Below are 26,354 nucleotides of genomic sequence, written 5' to 3'. Positions count from 1 at the left end.
GTTGAGCTGAATGCAAGTCCAATAACTCGAATATAATAAGCAAATACTGTATGTAGAGAATGCAATAAACGATTAAGTTTGAAGTGCAGTTACAATAACAAACTAACATAATTTTCTACAATTTCTGGAAATCCTTTGGATTTTAGTACCAGACAAATAAGTATTTCTCTACCTTCTTGTTTTCTTTTGTTTATTCAGACATTGACTGACAAAAAAACTTAATTTCTCTTTCTTTCTTCTCATTTTACATGGTCAGCATTAGTAATGTCTGTCTTTATACAACAGAGGGCACTATCTCAACACAATTAAATATTTGCTAGTCGGAAAAGCGAACTATAACCAAACATAAAATACATAATTAGAGCCTGTGTTTGCGGGATATATAGATTCCTGGGTTTTGGGTGCATGGTGACAAAGGTTGACTGAGCTTTTGCAGTTAAAGCTCCCAGAATCTAACACTATTGCAACTTCTTTCTTTTAAGTCCTTCCTTTATTTTTTTCTATTAAGAAATATTTTCTAAAATACCTAAAATGGTTCTTTGGGTATACTTTTCCATATATTGCAGTCTTCTCTTCTTTCACCTTTTAGTTGTATCCTACTGTATCTGATGATCTCATGGTTTGTTGTTATGATCACGTAGTATCATAGTAATATTTGCATTTGCCTTTTTAAATTATTTATTGTTTTTTTCTTCTTTTTCCTGTAAAAACTTTACAACTTTGTTAAAATAAGTGCTATACAAATAAAATAATTTAATATATAGTAGGCCTATATACTATATTATATCAAATAAGATCCGATAAGCTATATAAAAAGACATACATTTAGATAAACTAAGATAAGACGTTATTAATCCCCAGGGGAGAAATTGGATGTTGCAGCATAACAAATAGATACAACAAAAGATACAAAGGAAAACAGAGATTAAGATACAGAACCGCACAATAAATCCAGATGTAATTAAAGTTAAATTAATCAAATTAAAATTAAATTAAAAGATGAGCAACAAATAAAATAGTACAATAAGATAAAATGTGTTTCCAGTCTTTTCATATTTGTTTCTATATTTGCTTTGGATGTCCTACAACCATGCAAAGCCGCAGCAGCATCCATCGGGCTGCAGGTGTTGACATCTTGGGCGGCAGTCGTCAACTATCAAAGTTTTGGGATGGAAATTATTTCGGACCTATTGCGGCTAGGCATCACACTCTGAGAGCCAATCACATTTGAGATTTGTGTTGTGGGTGTGTCCCACAAAGAGTGCGGCGGTGCGGTGCAACCTATGGGTGCAACCTCCCTGGCCGGCGAGAGTTCGGTTGAGAGGGTGCTGGATAGTGGGTGAGTACCACTGATGAGAGAGCGGGCGTAAGAAGAAACTATTTTAGCACACATTGAAGGACTATTACATTCGTCTACTGGATACTGCTAAGCAAGTGGACAGGGTTTCTTCATCTACGGTGTGTGGTAAGTTAAGCAGAAAAGACAGGGCCGTTCATTGTGGTGAGGATGTAAGTGGTTAGCAACAGTAACGTTAGCTAGCGGATTATTGTTCCATGACTTTTCAATGATGGAGGACCATCGGCTTTGCTAATAGCCAGTGCCGCAGAGCCTATGTGCTTTTTGTATCAGTCTATTATAGTCTTGAATTAACATTTGTGATGCATGTTTCTGTTTTAGATGTGTACTCTTTAGGAGCTACCGTAAAACGGATTGGTCATTGTCCGCTTGCTTTTATCCCCACCCAGCCGTCTTTGAGACACCCACACCCATGATGGGATTTTGCGTCATCCCTAAAACTCTTATTTGAATAGAAATTAGACTATTTTGGAATTGTGTTCACCTTCTACTTGCTTAAAGTCCACAACACCGCCAGCATAGACCCACAGTTGTGTTTTGTTGGTTAACCAGAGCTGTAGAGTCCCTGTAGGCATCATTTCGAGCGGGTGGAATATAAAGCACAGCACGCCAACTTTGAGCTAACGTTAGCAGGCTAACCTAGCCGATGCAGCGGTTTGGCCCAGCCGGTGTATGTCATGCTGCATTTAATTGGTGTCGGAATAATCGGAAATAGGAATTTCTGACTGGGAAATGAACGTTACTGGTGCAGCAAAAAAAGTACTAATATAGAGCTTCAAACTGGAAATAAATACTGGAAACAGGTATTTAGATGCTCTGAGCAATGAAATAAAACACATATTCTTTGTAGCATTCATGTTTCCCCCCCCCCACGTTACAACTTAAAGCTCATTAACACATAGAACTCGGAAGAACGACTTCCCAACTTGGGAAGTGGGACCATCCGAGGAGCCCGTGAATTCAGCAGTAGTCCCTAACGACCAATTTTCTAATTTATACAATTCCACAGCTAATTGCAATTGATTGGCCCTCTTCTGTTGGAATATGTTACCAGAGGTGTAGTGTGCTATATATTCTCGTGGTGTAGAACTGAATGAGGAATAAAAGTGTAGAACTGTTTTCCAACTCACAGTGAGGGGACGCAGTGACATGGCAGCCAGCGGACACACTGATCGCCGGTCTCTTGCCCTGACCTAGATTCGTGTCTAATCAGTGCCTGATTCAAGCATTGGGCTTGATTGTAGGTTAAATATCTATGAGCATTCGTCAGCTGATGTTGTCTCAGATTAATAAGAAGCATGCACGGTTGGTGCTTTCAGTCATGGCTAACATTCAGACTGGTCCGTGTATCAGCTGTTGAGGGTATCAAGTGCCAGGTTTTACTGAGTTTAGTCTTTTTTAGCGCAGCCTATGGAAATATATGCATTTATTATTGATAGGGTATTTCTGTCTTGAATTGGATGATATAGTAAGCATAAAACCACTCACCAGTCTTTTTTTGTATTATATGTAGGACTGCAGCTTATAATTATTTCATTATCATTACATCTGAGTATTTTCTTGATAACTTATCTTGTCAATGTCCAAAAATGACTGCCCAAGGAGTTATCTTCAAATTAATTTCACTATCTACTAATCTGCCATTTTTTTTCCAAAGAATTGTTTGGCCTGTAAAATGTCAGATGATCTTAAAAATCTTTTTTTTTTAAACTACTAATCCTGTTTACGCCTTATTATTATTGCACAACACAATCAGGGTTTGCCTCGGCCTTTTAAAGAGGCTCATATGGTGAAGTTACTGTACATGTGGGTTGGTTTTGCACAGGGATGGAGGTGTAAAGGCTTGAGCACACAAGTATGTGTGGGCCAAACAAGTCCTTCTGGAAAAAATGCAAAGTAATGGCAGCAAATGAATCTAACTAAAAGACAGACTACACATAATTCACATTACATTTTTATTTGGTATATTTCTGAAAAATAAATGTGCTTTTATTAAAAGTGGAACCTAAGGAGTTTGTATGGAGTCATCCAGGTGCTCCCTCTCATGGTTGTTCTGTCACTGTTTATAAGAGATGATGATTCAGAAGGCTCTGCTGTAAATGCTGATTGAGACACTAGTTTTGGTGTATTTTATGCTCAGTAGCCTTTTTTGCCACACAATACATACACTTACTGTATATATTCACAGGTACATAGTATGGATGTTTTCGGATGACCTACATTTTTGGACTTTACAGGTCCCGTGGCATAAAAATGTCACTTTATGAGGTTTTTAACAATAATATGAGTTGTAGGCTAGAAATGTTGATATATGTAAACCAATCACTGGGTATCCTGCTCTGCCTTTGAGAAAATGAAAGCTGAGATGGGCCGATCTGGAATCTTGCTCCTGTGTAGCAAAGTGGCAGTTGGTCAAGCCCCCCCCCCCCCCCCCCCATGGGGGACTGCAATAAGCTGTAACACTTGACAATTAATCAACATGCCCTTAAATATACTTATTAAACCTGGTGTTCAAAATTGTCATCTAGCAAGCAAACAGCATTAGCCATTGAAATCCTGACTTCTTGTTTGATTTATTAAAGAAGCTGCATCATTGTTAAAGTTGTTTTGATTGCAGCTTGGTTGATTCAACGTCTTACCTGAAATGGTCAAAATGTTTGTCATAGTGCTACCACGGTTGGCATTAACAATATGATATAACAATATGATATAATTGGCTATTGTGGTCAATATAGCAATTCAATGAGCAGGACTGCTTTGTGGCAATATTGGAATTTTCACATGATTTTTTGGCTCTAGTTATTTTAACCATTAACAATTTCTCAATTGCTTTCCCAGAAATGCATTATATTATAGAAAAAATAGTTGAAATTGTGATATAAAGTTACATATACCGTGATAATTGATTTCTCCACTAAACTATTACTGGCCCCTAAACCTTGTCCAGCAAATGTTCCTGTTAGCTGCCCCGACGCTTTTAGCTCTGGTGATTATTGTTAGTGAAGTTAGCTAAACCACGTTTGAACCAGACACTCCAATCTCCTCTGCTGCCGTCCCGTGACATTCGGTTGACAGCACCCAGGATATTGTAACACCACTTTTTATTTCTTTGACATTGTGGGAAAATCTAATTTATGGCCTAAGCTGGCAACTCTGGAGTCAAACTGGAAAACATTTAATTCTGTGTACAACCCTACACCTAACACAGAATTAAATTATTGCTGTAACATAGAGAGGCCTTTTGTCAAAGAAGACATTTTGACATTTCAGCGTAGGAAAAATATTTTTTTGTATGTTATGCTAAAATTAAGCAGTTTTCAGGGTCTTGGTATTATGCATGCCAGTGCTTTTCCTACTATGACAAGTCAAAATGTCTGCAGTTAAAAAAAAAAAAAGCCTATTTAAAGGCTTGAGTCACAGTGGTGGTCACATCTGTGCTTTATATGGTGAATAGTGGGACATTAGTCTGCTGCATGTGTTATATTTGTGTTATATCTGCATATTTTTTGTTTGTCAGATTATTATTATACTTTCTCCCCTTCCCACAGGTGGCATAGTGTGTTCTGCATCTGGTTTCCAACAGAAATGTCACAGAGGAGTGGGCAGGAGGACCCAGAGCGGTACCTCTTTGTGGACCGTGCTGTGGTCTACAACCCGGCCGCACAGGCCGACTGGACTGCCAAGAGGCTAGTATGGATCCCATCAGAACGCAATGGCTTTGAGGCTGCTAGTGTTCGTGAGGAGCGTGGAGAGGAGGTGGTGGTGGAGCTGGCAGAGAATGGGAAGAAGGCGGTGGTCAACAAGGATGACATCCAGAAGATGAATCCGCCAAAGTTCAGCAAAGTAGAGGACATGGCAGAACTCACCTGCCTAAACGAAGCCTCTGTGCTTTACAACCTCAAAGACCGCTACTACTCTGGCCTCATCTATGTAAGTGTTTGTCATTCACTAATAACAACTACCTATAACAAATTGTCATCTTCTTCGTCCACATTGAAGAAACTTAAGTGTGAAAAAATTTAGTTAGGTGCTAACTTAATTAAAATCAATTAAGCATCACCACCATAAGAGTTAAGGTGAACGGTTCCATCCAACTGTCTAGTAGCCCCTCTACAAATACTAACTTTGTTATAAATATATTTATTTTTTGTCAGACTTGATTTAAATCTAGTAATCTCAGTGTAAAGCCTTGGGAAGCCAAGTCAGAAGGTAGGGTTGTGTACCGAAATCGGTACTTTTGTGGGTACCGACTGAATTATGGCGGTACTACCGAGAGCAGATACATGTTAACTCAAACGTTGCCAATTAGCTGTACCTGAGAGTGCGTAATAAGGTCCAGCTTATCTGTCCTTCCTGCATGTTGACAGAGAGCGGGCGCTTCGACACACACACACACACACACACACACACACACACACACACACACACACACACACACACACACACACACACACACACACACACACACACACACACACAGGGCTGTAGTTCAGCCAGAGTGAAAGTAAGTTGACTCAGCAGTTTGTTATGCCGGTTAAGCGGTTGCGAGTGTCATTACACTTTACAAAATTCCACGCAGATAGTGTTCGCTGCAATACAATAGTAATGGCGAGCAGAAAGCGGTCGCGGTGCAGTTACACTTCCTTATGTGCCAGGCAGGAACACCAGTGTCTCAGTGCCCTGTTGACTGACTGACAAGCTGGAGGTTAATTCAAAGTTTAAAGAGCAGTTTAAAAGAGATAGAAAATAAAATGGGCTAAAAAAGAATACGATACAAATACAAGATTAAGTTACAGTGCTGTGTGAGAAATAATAATTGATGAAAATGTTCTAAGAAAATATGATAAATAGGTTTAGAATCATTTTCAACAACTGAAACAAAATTTTTGTTATCACAGAAGGAAAGTACTGAATAAAGGTACCATTGGATACCAGAACCAATTTTCAGGTACCGGTATGGTACCGGAAAAATGTAAAAAGTACCCAACCCTAGTCAGTGGACAGTGTGTTGTATTGTAATGCATTATACCAGATTACTGAATTCCCCCAGGATTCCTTTATTTGTGTAGTTTAAAATCTGGAGCAAGTAACCTTCAGTGTCTTAAAATGAACAATTTATCTACAAATCTTATCCAGTGCATTTCAAACTTGATTCTCTAAATTCAAGAGACAAAAAACACATTACCTTTTAATCAGCAAGCCAGCATGTCCTACATAAGCTGACATTTTCCCCTGTGGTTATGACCCACTTAGTGACATGCATTCCTGGAATAGCCCAGACACAGAGCTTGTGGGCCTTCTGAAACTCTTGGAGGAGGCAGAGGCTGAGAAGTTCCCACTCCGAGGCTCGGGCACCAAGACAGACATGAGCTCTGCTAAACTAGATTTTACTTTGGACAGATTGTGAAAAGGATGGTTTGTTTCCTTTTTGAGTTATATTGCCTGATATCTTAGTTTGTAGATGATTAGGATTTAGACTGCGGAACATCTCTCCACTCAGCAAGAGGTATACATTAAATAATATCAGAAACAAATATTACAGCTGAGATTATCTGAAATCATTTACATCCTACATGAATAGCTTTTTAAAATAGTCTTTCCCTTTAGGTCAGGGATTTATTCGTCAGTTGTTCCTATTACATTAGTTTTTAAGGGAAATGACTTGCCGTTGAAAGTACATTTGTGGTTTTCTGCACTTGGCCATTCAGGGCTTAACATTAACTTTTTACAGTAGTTGCCGGCTTGGAAACCAGGCATTAGCTTTGGTTTTCCAGTTTTGTTAGTTTTTGTTTGTTTTTTTATTTGCAAAAAAAAAAAAATATATATATATATATATATATATATATATTGAACATGTGGTTGCCAAAGGGGGCAACAAGAGGCCACAAAACGGTTCCCTATTGACTCAATTCGGTTGTCAAGGGCAACCAGGCAACAGTTACTGTCAGCCCTGCCATTAAGCTTAAGCTTTTGAGAATTTATGGATGAAGTCATGACATTTGAAATCTTTTTTGTTTTTTTATAATATTTAATATTTAACAGGACATATGAAGACATGAAAGGGTAGAGAGAAGGGGAATGACATGCAGCAAAGGGCCGCAGGTCGGAGTCAAAATCCGCGGCGAGGAGTAAACCTCTATATGTGTGCCTGCTCTACCAACTGAGCTAATCTGGCCACAATGACATTTAAAATCTTAATGAAGACACTATGTATTATTTGTGTTGATGAGGCATAATTACATCACTGTCATCATTCAATAGATGACCTGTCAAACCACCAGCATTATGGCATTATCTTCTTCAGTAGAATAATCACAAGAAAGAATCCATTTGCAGGTATTTTTTACTCTGTTGGGATTCATTTCAAATGTGTTTAAATGTGAAATTTGCATTTTGCATAGTTTCTTTGGGAATAATTAAACAAATTTTATATATATACAGTGTGTGTGTGTGTATATATATATATATATATATATATATATATATATATATATATATATATATATATATAATATAATATAAGGGTGTCAATACATTTATGTCTAACTTTGGTCCAATAAGTAACAAATAATTTTGCATCGGATCAACCCATGTTTGGAGCAAACAGATGAAGTATGCACCTGTTGAAGAATATCCCCCACAAACTTTCTCTGAGATGACCTTCCCTAAATCCTTTAAGAGTTAACCCTAGACCATATAGAAAATGTAGCTAACATATAGAAAATCAGTAAAGAAGGTGGAAAAACTCACTTTTGGCAGAGATGGGGCAGGTGATGGAAGAGTGGCCAAGAGATGTCAACGACACTGGTTTAGAGGAGAAGGACTCCATCGCCAATCATGCAGGAAGAGTCAAATGTGATTTTCTACTGTCCCTGGATGTTTAGTTTGACAACTCTTAGTATTTATTATTGATCAGTGTAGGGCTACAATTGATAATTATTTTCAGATTGATAAATATGGAATATATGGTCTATTAGAATGTCAGACAAAAAAGTTTACCATACAGAGAACAGCAGACTACGAGAATCAGCAAATATGCCTAAATAAGAAGCTACATAAAATGTATTTGCTTGTAATTTTGGCTTTAAAAATTCCTTATTGATTATGTGACAAATAATGAATTATCTAAATTATCCAAATCTATTTGTAAAGAGCTTCACAACGCACAAATGTGACAGTAATGAGAATGACATCCTCCAACATGACAAAATCAAAACTAAAATCTAATCATGTTGAGATACTTGTTTCTGATATTCTGCTGTATTGTAGCTAAATATAACATTTAACCACTAAATTATTAATGTAATGAAGGGGTAGATGTTGTGATGATGTGACCAGGCAAGGTGTAGCAATGTGAACTCTAGAGCTGCAAAGATTGATTAGTGGTCAACTTTTAAATTAGGGGCCAACTAGTTTGATAATTGATTAGTTGGTTTGATTATAGCTTGTTAAATCTGAATATTTTCTAGTTTCTTCTCTCCTCTGTGACAGTGAAGTGAATATCTTTTGAGTTGTGGACAAAACTAGACATTTGATGACGTCATCTTGGGCATTTGGGAAACACTGATCCACATTTCTCACAATTTTATGGCATTTTATAGACCAAACAACTAATCAATTAATCAAGAAAAATATCAACAGATTAATCAACTGAATGAAAATAATCGTTTGTTGCAGCCCTAGTGAGCTCTGGTCTGTCTACTGATGGCTCCATGCCAAGAGACTGCTTGCAGTCTGTTTGTATCACTTGAGAACAGTTGTTTGTCACTATATTAGAACAATGATAACCTTACTGAACACCACCTTACAAGAATTTTCAAAGAATATTTTGTAACATAAATAATAGGTAATCTCTGTTGACAAAAATTAATAATTTGTTCCAGATTAATACTAATACACTAATACTTCATGAGCTGTAACAAAACTTACAAGCTGCAACAGCGTAGTAGTCATCTAATTCACTTTATACTTATTTAAATAGTATAAAGAACATGTTTGTATTTTTCTGTATTTTTAGAGGGCTTAAGGGAAAAAAAGGTTGACCCCAGCCCTATCTCTTAGCTTAGGGAAGCCTGTGCTGAGTCACACTGTAACCAAACCACACTAACAGAGTTCTTTTTGTTCCCTGATAAGCAACAGCTGTCTGCTCAAATAACAGATTTCTTTCTTCAGTTTTCTGTCAGAAAACTGATGTATAATTAACAGCCAATCCATGTCAACTTTTGAATGTTTTTGCTGTTCTGCAGGGTTTCAGACATGTCTCTCCTCTGATATACATGCTGATTGAACTTTTGGGCTGCTAATTGATCGTGTTTTTTTTTTTAATTTCTCTTAAATGCCAGAGGCCCCAAATGTGAAGCTAATGAACAAGGAGTTTTAAGAGATTTGAGTTGCACTACATGCAGATCTCTGCTTGTCATTTACATTAGATTTTCAGATTCTGCATGTTTTCCTGCCCTGTTTTGAGGGTTGTGTGACCTTTTAAGTCAGACCCGCATAGCATAGCGCTGACATAAACCACTTTGATTGCTTCCATCCACACAGCAGGCACTAGATGTATAGGTAATAATCATGCTTCAAACTTTGTTGACATTAGATCATAAAAGATAAAATAATTAAAGAAGAACTTTATGGAAATGGATATACCATGTCATGCCTGGCTTTGCTCATTAGCATGATTGAACAAACAGTGTTCAACCCAGTAGCTCAGGAGGAAGGACTGGCTATAGTAATGCCACTGTGATGTATTATAGAATGCCTCTATTTGCATCCCTAACTGCATTTCTGGCACGCCACTCTCTGTTTACATTATAGTCCACCACATACACAGCGATAAACACAAATCAGCAGAGAACTATGTAATGAAACATTATCTAACAAGTGTATTGAAGCGGATCTGTTGTAAAGGCTAACGTTGCTCGGTTAGCACAATGACATCATGTTAGAAAGCACAGACAAAACGATGTGTCATAAACTAAGTAACAACAGTGTTAGCCACGATGCTAACAGCATTGATAACTAAGCCAAATGGTGCCGCCACTTCTATTTTAGTGATTTAAAAGCAACCTGTTTCTTGCAAAATGTTACTGAAAATACAGCTGTTGGAAGGTAATAGATGAAGTCGATGTTTACTCTGACAGCTGTGAGGCGCCGTTAACATTAACTTTAGCTGTCTCCATGAAGGGTCCAGCTAAGCTCCTATAACTCGCGACACAGTTAGGAAACCAGAACAAGCTAAGCCAACTATTGATAACATGTGCATTTTGGCGCGGTGGATGTCGATTTTAAAGTAATGTTAAAACTATTTCCCGTCGTCCTTCCGGTTTACATCCGAAGCCTGTCACTCCTCCTTGTACTAATTGTTACATGGTAAGTAACGTTAGCTCACAATGCCTTGTGTTTCTCACTCCCGTAACTTATTGTTGTTGTTGTCATCAGACATGAGAAGAGGGAGGTTCGCTAACGTTAGCCAACCTACAAAAAATCACATTCAGATAGACCTTTCAGCACAGTATTGATTTTTTTATTTAAATTATTTGATTTTTGGAATTTGTTCCAACAGCCTTACTGCGCAGCCACAGCATTATAAATCACCTTTAATTTGGGGTCCAAGCCTGAGGGGCTGGGAATCGTGGTAGCAAGGCTACGTAGTTCACACAGCAGGGCTGTGAATCTCTATTGTTTTTTTAAGGATTAATCATCATCATCATCATCTTCTCCATTGTTCTTCTTCGCGTAAAACTAACGCTACAGCCTAAACCGTATGGTGGCGGTGTGCCATTTTCAGGACTGGTCCAAAACTCTGCTAAGACCTCAGGCGCAAGAATTGACCAACTTCCACCACTAGATGGCGCTACTGGCCCTATAACTACCAAACTGTACATCGGACATTTAAAAACCATAAATCCAAGCGTTCCCTGGATCCAACTGAATCTGAATTACTTACTACTCCTAGACTGTGCGATTGATTTGCAAGAAACGTGGTACATAGCATCTCCAGACCAATCTGACAAAATGTTGTTAAAAGAATATTTATAAAATAAAAATTGTTCATATTATGCAAAAACAAATTTGTGTAGCTAACTATGAAAACACCAACTTTGCCATACCTTGGCTAAAATAAATTCTGTCAAAGCCAAATTTTAGATTATTCCTTGGTAGGACCCTCTGAGGCTCTAAAACAAATTCCACGAACATTGGTCTCTAGGGGGCGCTAGAAATACAAAAATGTTTATATCTCATGAACGGCTCATCAGATTTTTACAAAATGTGATGTGTACCATCTAGGGCCACTCGTTAGACCCCTTACAGTGGAGTTTTGATTGGTTAAAGTGAGCGTGGCCTATGGGACCCATGTTTGGATTAACCACTTACACTAAAGTGAATTACTTGAAATTAACAGTGTAGATGTACAATAGGTAGCTGACCTGACTTACATATTACACATGTGGACCACTAGGTGGCGCTATAATGACGCCAAACATGTTTTTGCCTCTAACTTCCACATTTCACATCACAAATAAAAAATCTTTACATCCATGTGTTCACTGAATCAAGCTGGGTCACCTGATATAGACCGTGCCCATTTCGGCTCTGTTTTTTCTTTGCAATGTTGCTCTAAGCACAAAACTTTTTTGAACTTGTCCTAGGCCATACGACAGATCTGCACAAAACCTGGTATGTAGCATCTCCAGATGGCCGCAACAAAAAGTTATTCTCAACATTTTGCTACGTTACAGTATGTGCATTTGACGACCAGACAAATTTTCTTTCAAGCTACCAAACACATATCATATCTCGGCCAAATTAATTGTTACTAGCGAATGACTTGAGAGCAGTGTTTCACATTCCTCTATGGTCCTATGTGCCAAAGTTGGTGAAGATTGGTCATTAGGGGGCGCTATAATCCACATTTATTTGTTTTGTCATAAAACTCATATATATGCTATCAACACAAATCTGTTTTGATTGTTTGGCATGCTCCTAGCAGGCTCTGTACCAAATTTGGTAAAGATAGGCGCTATAATCAATTCATAACTTTGTAACTTAATAATAACAGTTTCTTTTGTGTGCGTGCGTGCGTGCGTGCGTGTGTGTGCGTGTGACGGCCGGCTGGCCAGCTTGTGGTATTTAACTCTGAAAAGACAGTTAACCACAAGTTCCCGTTGATATAATGATGAACATGTGTTGTGATATTTAACCAAACGATCCGATACCTATATTCGAAATCTAAACCGTTCATTTCTTGCCTAAAACGTTGTCAGAAGTGAATTTAATGATGACTAAGGTGGCAAAAATTTATAAAATTATCCCATTGTCGGTCTGTCTGTATCCGAAACCTGACTCGCGTTGACCAACGTTCCTATGCGGAAAAGAGAATAGCAACACTGCTCTGAAGTAGGAGCTGAAAGAGTTACAGGAACTGTGGTCAGAGGAACTTAAAAATCCCCATATTGGTCCAGTCGGAACACAAGAAGAAAAAGGGTTCTAGGAATGTTATGTTCTAGGAACTGCAAAAATCCCTCCAGTCGGAAAGCGGCTAATAAGAGAGGCTGAGGCCCTGTTGCTAAGCACTGCTTGGTTCACAGACATTTACTTGGACGTTTCCGGAGGGCTGGGAACCCTTTCAACTGTGTCAGAGTCCCTCTCTGTTGACTATAGTTTCTCTGGGTTGTGGGCTCAAGAAGATTCATATGTAGTTCAGCTATTAGCTATTGTTGATAGTAACTTTCCAGAGAGTACACATTGTTTTGCGCAAACTCTGTATTTTGAGAACTGTTGACCACAACACGTTGGCTGGCTGGTGTCTTGTTATGCCTGGTTGTGTAGGTGTCCAACCCCTTGTCCTCAGAGACCCACTAATCCTTCAAATACCCCCTGGGGTGCACCGCCGAGGACAGCCAGCTGAGTCATCCTTCTCCCCACTGCCTGTGACCCATGCTGGTCAGGAGCGCAGATTTGTCTGCCTGGCACTGTGCCCACCCTGGGGGGGCTTGGGAAGGGGTTATTATTGCGAGGGCCCTATAGTACATCCTGAGCCACATGAAGTTTATTTTTTACAAGCAATTCCAGTTAGCGTGGTGTGTGAGTACCGGCCTAAGTAATGTAGAACAGTGTTGCTGCTAGTGATTCCACAACATATCTTTATGTGGCCAGGTTGCTGCACAGAGCTGTGAGAAACATCACCAGAGATACCAGTGCGTTACTCTTATATATCTATCCCCATTTAAGCAACTTTGGGGATCTGTTGGGCTCTATCTATCTATATATATCTGTATATATCTATACACACACACACACACACACGCACGCACTACAGTAAGTCATGACTGGCTAGATGGCTGCAATTTATCCACCAAAAAAGTTTGTATTGGTGTTATGTATCAACCCGTTTGATCCCAGTCATTGATGCGTGATTTAAAAAATGTAATCCAACAGTGTCTACTGTATACTGTGTCCCCTGTGCACTCTTGAGTTAATGGATTGATCCAGCAGCAGACATGTAAGGGATTAACCCTATCCTGTCTGTCTGTCTGCTTTATACAGCTGAGGGACCTATATTCTGTTGTGGATTATAATCTAAACGTCTCGCATCTGATTTCTGGAGTCAGTCAATGAATGTCGGGGTGAAATTGCCACGTGTTTAATGAAAAGGAAAAAGTATGGGGAATTGCCACATACAAGGACAATAAGCGAGTGGAGCAATTTAAATACTTTAGGATGCTTGGCAGAGTGTCAGCAAGATGCAGTTGTGCACAGTTTTCTGGTATGATCTGTAAATACATAATTTGCAAATACATCGTTCCTCATGCAAGAACCACTTGTGCAAACAGATTTGTTCACAAGTGGCAGGTAGTGAACTAGTGATATAAGACAATTTGTTCACCAATTTTGTTGTACTCTGAATTGTCTGTGTGGTAGTGTTCCAGACCTGTCGTACAATTTATGTAAAGACTGGCTGCCTTTTTCCAGAGAGCAGGAAGCACAAATTGACCCGAAATCATAATGCTTTTCTCTGAATGAATTTGGAGTTTAAATATTATACCAAAATTGATAAAAAAAGGACTGAAACAAACTTAAAATGTTTTGCTTTAGAAAGGTTTAGATTTTTAGTACGTGTTTTTAGCATGCTGGATTTTCTAATTGTTTTGGATCCTCTATTCCAGGGGTTGGCAATTAATTTTCCCAAGGCGCCACATGAGAAGCAGGGACTGTTGTGGAGGGCCAGACCAATAGGCTAAACTCAATTCTGCTCAATATTAATTGTATCTGTTTATAAAAAGCAGTGCATCGTAAGGGGTTTGATAAGCGCCGACTGGCAAAGACACAAATATATTATGATTAGCACATGAAAAAAGAGAAACAGACATAGTAAAAAATGCTATTATGTCACTATTTAATCAACATCCATGAATGCAGTTGTGACCAAAATGTGCATGTTTTCCACCATTTTTCAAGCAACAGCATTCAAATAACTTTACAAAGTGCTATTACTATTTCGTTTGTAGTCTATCTACAGAATTAGCTTTTTTTAAACATGAAAAAGTGAAGCAGACATAGTACAAAATGCCAACATTATGTCACTATTTTGCATTTCATGTGCAAATATGCCCTTGCCTTGCAGTTTGGTGTTTAGTTCATTCATTAGTGCAGTCACATCAACAGCAAAGCAGAGCTTTGGGATGTTTTTGCCTTTGCTTTTCATATCACAAAACCCAAATCTCTGCTCTCAGGTCCCATCATTTTTATTTATACATATATATATATATATATATATATATATATATGTATATGTATGTATGTATGTATGTATATGTGTGTATATTTATATATATATATATATGTGTGTGTGTGTGTGTGTGTGTGTGTGTGTGTGTGTATAAATAAATGTATGTATGTATGTATGTAAAATACCAATTTCAGTAATGAGTTAACTTCAATCACTTTATCTTGAATCCGCTTCAAAAGTCCGACATTTCTTCCTGTCAGATTCAAACAACCATCTTGTCAAAACCATTTTGTCAAAACATGCATTTACGTCAGTTAACAAATCGCTCCCCATCGCCATCCCTTTCATTGACCGCATTGCTGCCAGATCCTTTATCTCAAATTCTTTCATTATCCCACGTACAAATATTAGTAACTGGGCTGTGTTGCGGACGTCACAGCTTTCATCCAGAGCAAAGGAAAAAAGTTTGAAATTGTCTGCTTTGCTTCAAAGCTGAATCTCCAGGTTTCCCGCAATGTCCTCAACCCTTCTCGTTACAGTTTGCCTGGAAAGCGGCACGTTCTCAAATGCCTCTTTTTTCTCTGGGCATATTAGCGCAGCAGAGTCCACCAAACACTCTTTAATAAAGTTCCCCTTACTGTTTTTGGCGATTTTGTGCAATAGCTGGTCTTGACTGCTGCATCCCTGGATGTGTAACGCTTGGTAAAAAAGCCTTGTTGCTTTTGCAGTTTAACTAGCAAAGTTTCAGATGTGCGTGCCCGCTCTATATCAGTCAAGTTGTATTTCTCTGCATGTTTAGCTAGTAGTAGTATTAGTAGTGGCTTTTCAAATTATAATCCTTTAACACAGCAATCTGTTCTCCGCAAACAAAGCACATGGCTTTACCTTTGACTTCACTAAATAAATACTTAGAAGTCCATGCATGTTTGGTTAAAAACTCAGCACGCTGTATTGACCTTTTCTTTTTTTCCCACAAGCTGAAATATTTGAGTGATAACCGCTCATTTACGTCCATGCTAATGTCTTGTGAGCGTAGTTTGCGGCTCTGCAACACATTGCAGTTATTCTACTTACTTTTAATTGTGACTTGCAACCAGAGAAGAAGCTTCATATGTTCACACAAAAAAAAGTCAACAACAAAAAACAGAAGCTCTGCAGTGTTTACTCTTACAGGTATTTTAGGGTGTTTGCTGTTTTTTGCCCTCAACATCTCCTTCCAGGAAGCATGGTTATGTTTAGGCTAGTGTTAGCTGCCTAGAAAGCAACGTTGGAGGCGAAAAACAACTTTGAGTATATTTTAGGGGTGACAAATACGCTAATGATAAAATCTCACAAACATGCACCTCCTTAATGAAAAGGTGGCATTTATTAGGCTGATGCAGGTGACTCACAACATGTTTGGTGAATCTGGCTTGGAACAGCTCATAGCAACAAGTCTCTCAGAATCAAGTTCAGGATAAAGTTACGAAAATGTTCTTAAATGAGGCCCATTGGAGTTTTTGTGAACAAAAAAACAAAGCATGATGATAGCATTGATAATAGGACACATATGTACTGTACTTACTGTGCAATTGATAATCCATACAATCCATACAAATACTAAAATACTATAACATAATAACTGTGACATAATGGTGATGTAAGGGCTGCTGTGTGTATTAAAATAACATCAACCATGTTTTCCCTTTTTTATAGACATACTCTGGTCTCTTCTGTGTGGTCATAAATCCCTACAAAAACTTGCCCATCTACTCAGAGAACATCATTGAGATGTACAGGGGCAAAAAGAGGCATGAAATCCCCCCTCACATCTATGCTATCTCAGAGTCCGCGTACAGGTGTATGCTGCAAGGTAAGTCTGAGTGTTAAAGTGTATAGTTGCCTCTCATCTACCTCAGTCCTCACATACAGTACAGCAATGACCACTTAACGTATATTAAAATACCATTTAATGTCAATGTATTGGCTTTAAATGCTATGTGGGAAATTATAGCTTGTTTAAATAATCACATCCCGTCTGGGTCACCTTTTAAAGGTCACATTTATTTCTACTAATCATCCTATTTTCTATGTCAAATTAGCCATGATGTGATTATCACTCTCATCGAGTGTTTTCTGTGTGTCAGTGTTACATAGAAATGTCACAGCCAACTTACAAGGATGTCTTTTTCTACTTTCTATTAAGAGCTGATTGTTCTTGGGCTATCTGTGCTGCAGCGTCTGTTTAAAAAGTTACTCCCTTAATGGCTTTTATTCTCCAAAATACATTTCTGCCAATGTGTTCATGATTGCTCTATAAAGGCCCATTTCTTCAGTTAATTTGTCAATGCTACCTGGGACTTTTTGAAGACCAAGAACCTAATGTCTCCGTAGCATTTTGGTGGCACATTTCTGTTTTACACATCAGCATTGGGATTTTGCTAGTAATTTGAGGAATGCACAGAACAGATGCCCAATTTTTTTCATTCAATTCAGGCCTACATACAGTTATGTATCACAGTCGAGTATCTGTCTGTATTAATCAATACAAATATGTTTAGTGTCTTAGCTCTGACTTTTAACATTTGTACGTATCTTTCCAAGTTTATTACTTAAGTTGCATCTTTTTGAGTAAAGGTGACCCTTTAACATGCATATGTTTAATTTAAGTGCATGACACTGTTCTCATCTGTGGCATTCAGTCTGTCCTAGTTGTCACATTCAAAATTTATTAGGAACATACAATCTTGTAAGTGAAGACCGTCAACTAAGAACGATATCTTCAAAGATCCTTGCCTGGTGGTTGGCGAGCTTCCAGGCTCTATGAGCAGTGACTGACTGGGATCAGAACAGCGAGAACAGAGAGGGTGACCCCATTGTGCTCAACAATAGGTCCTTTGTGTGATTGCAAGGGCCGACCAGTGGGGGTAGTAACAAACTGGACAGTCCCGTCAGTCCTTTTAAGATTTGTTTTTTCCCATGTTTGTACACAGAAGAAGTTTTATTAGTGTCAATAAGAAGTTGAACCTATCCACGCGTATCCTTAAACCTATCGTAATTGTTTTACCCCCTGCTTTTTTATCACAAATATTCACATTTTTCACACATAGTATTCTTGTAGTTGTATTTTCTAAGCTTTGGTCTAAAGATTTTTGTTGTGATGTTGATCAACTGGTAATATGTCTTCACAGCTGATTATGTACAAACACAGGAACATTGTTTCAGTTGAAGCTTCACTGTAGCTGTTGTTGAACTCTGTCAGATTGTCATTTAGTCCATCTAGTTTCTTGTTGTCATCCCCTCATTTCTTTACACCCTCTATTCTCTACACACTGCGTTTCTACATGGATGGACATAAACATATGGGGGCAAGGTTGGGAGACCTGTCAATTAGTAACACGTTGAACATATTTGTGCGTTTTACTTATTTCTTGAAGCAATGACCTCAAGCTTTTCAACATGCTGCATGGATTTACTGTATTTCATTGAGTACACAAGCCTGATTTGTAATTTCTAATACATTCCTACTCCAACCCATTTTCAGTTGTTGTCGTAACGGAATTAACAGTGTTGTTGTTCAAAAGGAGGTTTGTAGGTTGGAGATTAGTGGAGGCCAGCTGCTGTTAGGCTGTGGCCCTGAGCATTTCAGCAACCTGGTTATCATACTATTATCCAGCTGTATAGATTAGTACTGGTGTTTTTTTTCCTTCTCTTTTCTCCAAGTGGCCACTAAAGACTCTGGAAAACCACACACATTTCTTAGATATGGATGACATTGTCTATCAGGGCATGTGTAATTGTTTATTGCGGTAATTATATACACTGGGATGTAGTAAGCTTTCTTTAAATTTTAACTAAAGGTTTATAGATAAAACAACCAGACAGGAAAGTGGTTGTTTTTGTCTCATTCAGTAGATTAAATACCTGACAAATCCCGATGCTTCATCACTTTGATGCAGGAATTAAACAAATATCCAATAAAGCCATAAAACAGTCTTGCAACATAATGCTGAAACAATTTATTGTTCAGGTGATTAGTCAGTTGCCAGAAAACTGTCAACAATTTGGATAAAATCAATTAACATTTAAGTAATTTTCAGCTTATCAAATATGATTATTGGAAATTGCATTTCTTTAGGTTTGAGTGGGGAAAAACAAGTAATTTGAAGATGTCCCTTTGATTTCATGAAATTATAATCACCATTTTTCATAAACAATTAATTGATAAATCATAAAATTAATCAACAGATTAATCAAAAAACTTTCATTAGACTTTTCATTAAATAATCATTAGTTACAGCCCTACTTTAATACAACCAAATCTATTAAAGAGATATCTACCAGGGTATAAATGGTCTGGCAAATTTTTTTAACAAACAAAATGTATCTTCTCACTTTATAATTAATCATATTACCCAACCAAGTCCCTGTTAACTCAGAATATTTCATTTAATTTCAATAATTAATGACAGATCTTTCACACGTCATGTTTAGACTTTGCAGTCAGTTGCCATCTGAACAAGAGAGAACACTTGAGACAAATAATTTGTTGTCTAATTTATGATCTTTGGAGCTGAACAGATTGGCCAATCATATTTACGGCTGAAGGTCTTAACCTCACAGGGATCTGTTACTCACATGGGAGGTTAAATGAGGTGTTACGTAACAGAGACAGGGTGTATAAGCAGACCTCTAGAACTTACTGCACATCTGTCCTTGATTAGCGGTCCAGATACTTTACATGATTGCCCTCGCTGCTCAGCTGAGGTGAACTCACTGACGTACAAGAAGCAAATTTTATCATATCTGGAAATGTACGGCAAGAAAATGCTGATGCTTGCTTGAATTAAAACATGTGTTGAAGGACTGCTTGTGTCAGCAGCTGCGATGGTTTTCAAGAGTGGACACGCATCAACAACACTGAAAATGTCCCTAGGTCCAGGTTTTGAAACAGGTTTTTTTTTGTGGAAATGGTGAAATACCCCTCTTCTCAAGTCTCTTTCTGGGGCATTAGATCAAGTCCAGCAAAAATCCATCTAAGCTTAGTGAGGTTTTTCCCAAAGCACAGCTCTCTGATTTTTCTCATGGAGTTCAATTTTATCATGAACAAAGCATTTCTCATGTCACATGGCAGCAGCATTACTGATCTTGATAAAAGATTTAATTAATTGTTTGAAGAATCCAATGTATGTTCCATGAAGTTTTCATTGATGTGCAAAGTGTCATCTATATTGTCAGGAATGTTTGATAACATGAGCTCAGTAATGTTTATAATGCTAGAGTGTACATTCTCAGAAATGAGGTCTATGGCAAACCATTATGTACCGCTGCAATGGACTCAGCACACTCTACCGGGTGAGCTAGCCCTGTGACAGGTTTACAGTCACTGAAACAATTTTTCCCCTTGTAGGGCTGGACGATATGACCTAAAATCAAAATCACAATTAATTGGAACATTTTACCTTGATTAAGATTAATCAACGTTTATTTAGTTTTTTGTTGTTTTTGCCCTCATAGTTTACTGACAAGGTTTGTATTGTAAATATTACAGGTGGGATTTTTTTATCTTGGTGATTTTTAAATAATTGAAGGAAACGCACAGATGAACTATTTATGGATAGTTATTGAATATTCGAACAACTGAAATGACAAACACATTGCTTAAGACAAAAGTCTTATGGCAAGTCACATTTTAGTTATAATGTAAAAAGCAAATTTCTAAAAATTCTTTGGAAACAAAGTAAATGATTTTAAATATTGCCATGTCAAACGTAGAAACTAACTAGCATCTCTTGCAAACAAAATCCATTTTAAATATTGCCATGTCTAACGTGAGACGCAGCTTTCAAGTGGGGGACCGGAGTTTGTGTCCCAGAAAAGACAACATGAGATTTTCACCCAGGAAACAGAGATGTTTGTGTCTCAGTGGTACTATTAAGGGGAGTAGGGTTTTAACCCAAACCACAATCTTTTTTTTATGATCTTGTTGTTTTGGTCTAAACTTTACTTTCATCGCTGCATGGTGGTCAACTTTTTCAGCTTAGTGTTTCTATACAAATTAATCAATGTGGGAAACACTTCATATGAGTCTTGCTTGTAAAGTTCACCTGTTGGCTATTTTCTTTACATCAGCTACTAGAAGGGAGACAGCGTATCGGACCAATATTTTATGGTACAATATTATGAGCCAAAGTAGATTTATTTCTGCCTTGTCTTTATTTTTTCTCTTGTCAATATTACATATATAACCTTCAGTATGTCTTAATTTGCCTTTCACATTCAATGATTTTCCAGCTCTTTCGCTCCAGCTGCCTCTTTCTGGCTGCCACACTACCTGTCACCACTGATTTATTTTGCACCTAATGTAGATATTAATCACATTTTCTAGACTAGTTTTGAAGCTTCAGTTTGCCTTGAATACAAATCTAAATCCTGTCAGGGTTTCTCAAACACAGTTAATCTCCCTATTAGATTTCATTACAGATTTTCCTTCTCATAAATGCTCCACATAGGAAACCAAATACTTTGGACCTACATTGCTTTTATTTCCATCTGTAAGTCCTGGGCTGAAGCATCAGTCCCAGTCCAGCCCACACCAGAGACCTTTACCATTATAGCCCTAAAACGGATGGTTTGAAATGATTCACTGCTTTGACTTTTAAAATTGTATTGACAGACACCTCTGTTTCCACCCCCCATTTGGACCAATAGTAAATGGTTTTCTTTTACTTGGAAAGTGCAGTAAGATGAGAGCAATGCTTAACATTTCTGTTGTTATATTTAAGTTTCATGCCAACGCTTTATCCAAGTGTGCTTCGAAGCAAATCCCAATTGCCACATGATATACTTAACCCACTACTTTATTTTAGTTGGAAAATCAAATATACAGTATGTGGTAGTCCATGCATAGTCATTTTGCAGTTTTGTTATTATGCAGTTTAGTGTTGTTTTTTTTGGGGTAATTGATATTGGTCATCACAGCCTTAAACCAGCGTTTTGTCATAGCTGGATGTATTCATTTTTATCCTGATAAAGTTCCCTTGGCCTTTGGAATTAAAATAGCCCCACATCATCACATACCCTTTACCATACCTAGAGATTGGCATGGGATACTTTCCATAAAATCATCTCTCAATGCAAATCAAACTGGCTATTAGTCTAACCATGCCAATCTCTAGGTATGATAAAGGGTATGTGATGATGTGGGGCTATTTTAATTCCAAAGGCCAAGGGAACTTTATCAGGATGCATAGTATCCTGGATCCATGAAATAACTGGCCTTTAAAAATAAAAATCTGCCTGCCTCTATGGGAATTTAACATAGGGGTGTGTATACTTATGCCCCCTCTATTTTAAGGAAGAACATTTATTTATTTATTTATTTACAATACATTATTCATTCACAAAGAATATTGGTGTCCTTAAAGGTTGGATTTTACCCCATTTTTTAATTAAGGCATTAAGATAAGAATAACATTTTGTGTTACGGTGTGTTTGCGGTAGATATGTACTGTAGGTGAAAGGACTAAGCAAGCCGTGGACAGCCCTGGATGGTACTCAAGAGGAAATGAGGTCTTTGATTTTAATTTTATACTTGAGTGGATGCTAATTTACTGAAAACTCTTTTACAGTTCCAGTTGATGGCAGTATATTATACTTATCTGTAGCTAAGCAAACACCATTATTAACTTATAGTTTCCTTTTTTTCACAACTCTACTGTATAGCCTACTGTAAATGAGACAGCATCATAGTGCTCATCGATTTGTCTTCATTATCATGAACATTCAGCTAATGTGTTGTACTATTTACATCACTGTGGTTTTGTGGAGGTTTTTGTCTTGCTGTGACACTTAAGGAACAGCTAGATCAGAGTGCAGTACTGGTTCCTGAGGTGAGTGTTTGCACTTCAAATACAGGCATTAGCCTTCAGTGGCAGACACTAGCCCAGGCCCAGCGTGCCACAGCCTCACAATGAGCTCACTGTCGTGAGCTGAGATCAGCTACCCCTCTGCCCCCTCCCCTCCTCCTCTCTCCTTAGAGGGAGAGAAACGCCACATGCAGAGCTGCTGTGTTTATGTCAAAGCTGCAAGACACCCTCAGATTTTTCACTGTTAACAGTTTTTAAGATCCTTACCGCAGTCTTTTTCTCTGTGAGGGCTAGGTTTATTGACTTTTCTGTAGCCTGTGACAAGTGACCAAATGTCAGTTATGTTTTTGCACTTAAAGTCTGGATTCAGTATTTCATATGATATTCAAACTTAGGAGCTTTCACTGAACAAAAAATGTTCTATACCCTGAGGGAATCTTCACTGACAACATAATGGAGTCACGTGAAGCTGGCAAGATTTTTACCTATAACGCGAAACGCACAAAACAGTTCTTATGACCATCAAGTAACGTAATGGAAATAACAGCTCGTTAGTTCTCTATCTGCACAGACCCACTGTCCTCTGCCAGTAATCAGCGCTTTACAGTCTGGAGAGGTTGTTAAGGTTGCAGCAGAATTGGCAAATTGGTGAATGGAAGTGAGAGGTCTCACAATGACTGGATCACATCTTTCCACTGTCTGCAGCCAGTCTGATAATGGAGACACTAGCTTTCTGGGTGGTGTTGTTTGGGTGTGATTCAGATAGGGATGTGAATGTAAAGACGGATGAGGAATAGGTGGGGGCTAATGATGGATTGTGTTTGCATGTGTGTTGTCATATACAGTAGGTCAGTTTATTTGCACAAAGATGTACAGTACATACAATAGGTTTAAAAAAGAAAGAAAAAAGCAAATTCCGTGCAGGAGAGGAAAGAAGCCTAAAAGGTGTGAGGCCATTTTCCTTGTTACATTATTTAACTGCAGGACGTTCCTGGTCAAAGCCAGGAAACCCAGGTTTTCCCTGATGAGCCATTCAGCTGTGTCCTCACTCAGATAACGTTCCATCACTTTAGCCCAAAAGTGCAAGTCAGCACTTCAGTCCAGGAAACCTTCACCTCTGGCAGAACGGTCCAGCCTGGGATTCAACATGTACAAAATGAGTTGAAATATTCACAGCAAGTTTTAGAGCACTGGCTCCTAAACTTTTTGGCTTGTGACCTCATTAAAATTAAGTAATGTTTACTTGTGACCTCTCATCACATGTTAAGGCCTTTGAGTGCCAACTGGAATTGTAAGCAGTTCAGCCAGAGTGTGGTTTTAATTTATAGAATTTTAGAGGTCTGTTTTTCAGTTGATTGTCCCTTAAATTGATTGTAAACATTTGAGTCTTCCTACATATTTAAAGTAATGTGAAAGTTTTAATGCAAAATGTGAGTCTTCCTTCCTCTTTCATGACAAATAGATCAAGCGTCCTTTCATCCATCTCTATTTCTTGGATTTTAATCATGTATCTTGTTAGCTTGTTGCTGGAATGACTATCTATCATCAACTATCATTCTTTTGCCATGGATCTTATTTGTATGCTGACATAGAGTGGGTGGCATTCACTGAATCAGGAACCGATCAATTATATTTAATCACTGCATTGCTTCTTTTTTTTTTGGTAACACTTCAGATCCAAAGTAAATTCATTTGCAAGCTGTTGTTGCACTGCAACCATTTGACCAGTGCAAACTTGAACAGGCTTTTTCCAGGCTGTTGGTGTGCTATTAATGAATTTTAGAAAAATAAAAGGACATCTTTAGAAAAATGTGAATGTTAAACCTAAAGTTGGCTTGTTCAATCATACAGCTATACTTAAAGCTTACAGTCCATAAAAGATTAGGGCTGCACAATATGAGGAAGACATCTAATTACGATTATTTTGACTGATATTGCGATATCACAATATTACGTTTTTGCATTGATATTCTCATTTTCATAGAAAAATATTACAATTTAAAAAGAAAAAGATCAAAATGATTTTGATTTTAGCAAGGATGTATACAAAACAAAGACATTTTCTTTAGTTTGTATGATATTATTTTTAGTTAGACACATATTTTGCCTTCAACAAATATTGTGCTCCATTGCAATTTGGATATTGCACTACTCAACATTGCGATTTTGATAAAATTGCAATTAATTGTTCAGCCCTAGAAAAGAAAGAAAGTCAATCTACTAATGTACCAATGCCAATCACAAATTACCAGTAACTCCTTCAAAGTGTAAACTTTGCAATACAGTTACAGTATTAATGGCCTCTGAGATCAGGCCCCTTGATGAACAGGCACTTACTCATCAATTACAGGAAACTTAGCTAGAATGAAATGAGATGGATGCCAACCTGAGAATATAATGTACCTGCAATTTGGGGATAAATCCATATTATTTGATTTCATGTTCTGTTAACATGATTATAATTAAAAGAAATTGTATTTACATATTTAAGATGGCATTTAAAAAAACATTTGAAACAAATTTCATTCAGATATTTAAACATAATTACAATAAATAAACAACATGGAAATGCAAAATACTCAAAACTATTCATACCGGCAGCAATGCAATTTCCAACAGTTTTGAATAAAAGTTATTTTAAGTTTTAAGTTTTTTTTTAGGTTATTTGCGCCAGCTTATCTACCATGTTGGTGGGACAGTTTGAGGTCCTCCGGGGACGCTGACAGAGCGAGAGAGAAAGTGACAGATGAAAGATCGTGTTCAGAGAGTGTGTTCGGAGATTTAACGTTTAGTGGTGAAGATATCACGTACGGTAGCTAGAGTATGCAGTTTGAGCATAAATAAATGTTGTAGCTTCTCAAAACCACCGGAGTTGTGCTGTCTTGTTTCCCCGGCTGTTGAGTGGAGTGACGGGGATTAGCTCCGGAAATATTTCCCTCTGGTAAATATTATGCAACGCAGGTTAAATGTCTAAGGCTTTTATTGTGAAAGGTAAGAACGAAAGATGAGCTGGTAACTGCTCAGCTGTCTTTGTCAAGGTTGAAAGGAGTAATTGTATTATGATCCTCATAAGAAAACACAACAGGATTGGTTGATGTCTTTATTTGCAGTGCAAAAGCTCCGGAAAATCAATCTTTTTTCAGAAACAAAATACACTGCTTTATCGCTCCTTAATATTCACCTTCTGTGGGAAAGTACACATGACAAAAATATATATGGACATGCAAACTAATCCGACAAAAAAAAGTACCAGGTGTGTAAAGACCTTAATCCTGATCTCAATATTAACTTAATAATTATATAGCTTCTGTTCTTACTGAATGAATTGAGCCAAAGTTGTAGCTCTGCATGACCAGTGCAACAGAAGGTCAATAGAGTGAAGAGATTCTGATAACTTTTATCTAATCTTTGGACTTCTTGC

The 26,354-nt window shown here is 37.8% G+C and overlaps 1 protein-coding gene across 3 annotated transcripts in view; it reads left to right on the top strand.

The window, feature by feature from the left end:
• The first annotated feature begins 1,274 nt into the window (after positions 1–1,274).
• myh10 (myosin, heavy chain 10, non-muscle) overlaps positions 1,275–26,354 on the top strand; it is a 64,355-nt gene continuing 39,275 nt past the window's right edge. For 2 of the 3 annotated variants that reach the window (XM_032500777.1, XM_032500769.1), the window contains exons 1-3: positions 1,275–1,465; positions 4,906–5,287; positions 16,782–16,938. In XM_032500777.1, coding sequence (XP_032356668.1) covers positions 4,943–5,287; positions 16,782–16,938 — 502 coding nt within the window. In that variant the 5' untranslated portion in view covers positions 1,275–1,465; positions 4,906–4,942. Of the gene's footprint in view, positions 1,466–4,905; positions 5,288–16,781; positions 16,939–26,354 lie in introns of those variants that run through there. The other variant, XM_032500767.1, reaches the window with a different exon arrangement.

The sequence above is a fragment of the Etheostoma spectabile genome, chromosome 2 (genome assembly GCF_008692095.1).
Source record: "Etheostoma spectabile isolate EspeVRDwgs_2016 chromosome 2, UIUC_Espe_1.0, whole genome shotgun sequence".
Taxonomy (NCBI): Eukaryota; Metazoa; Chordata; class Actinopteri; order Perciformes; family Percidae; genus Etheostoma; species Etheostoma spectabile.
The sequence above is the reverse complement of the archived record's forward strand: the minus strand, read 5'-3'. Positions and strand labels throughout refer to the sequence as shown.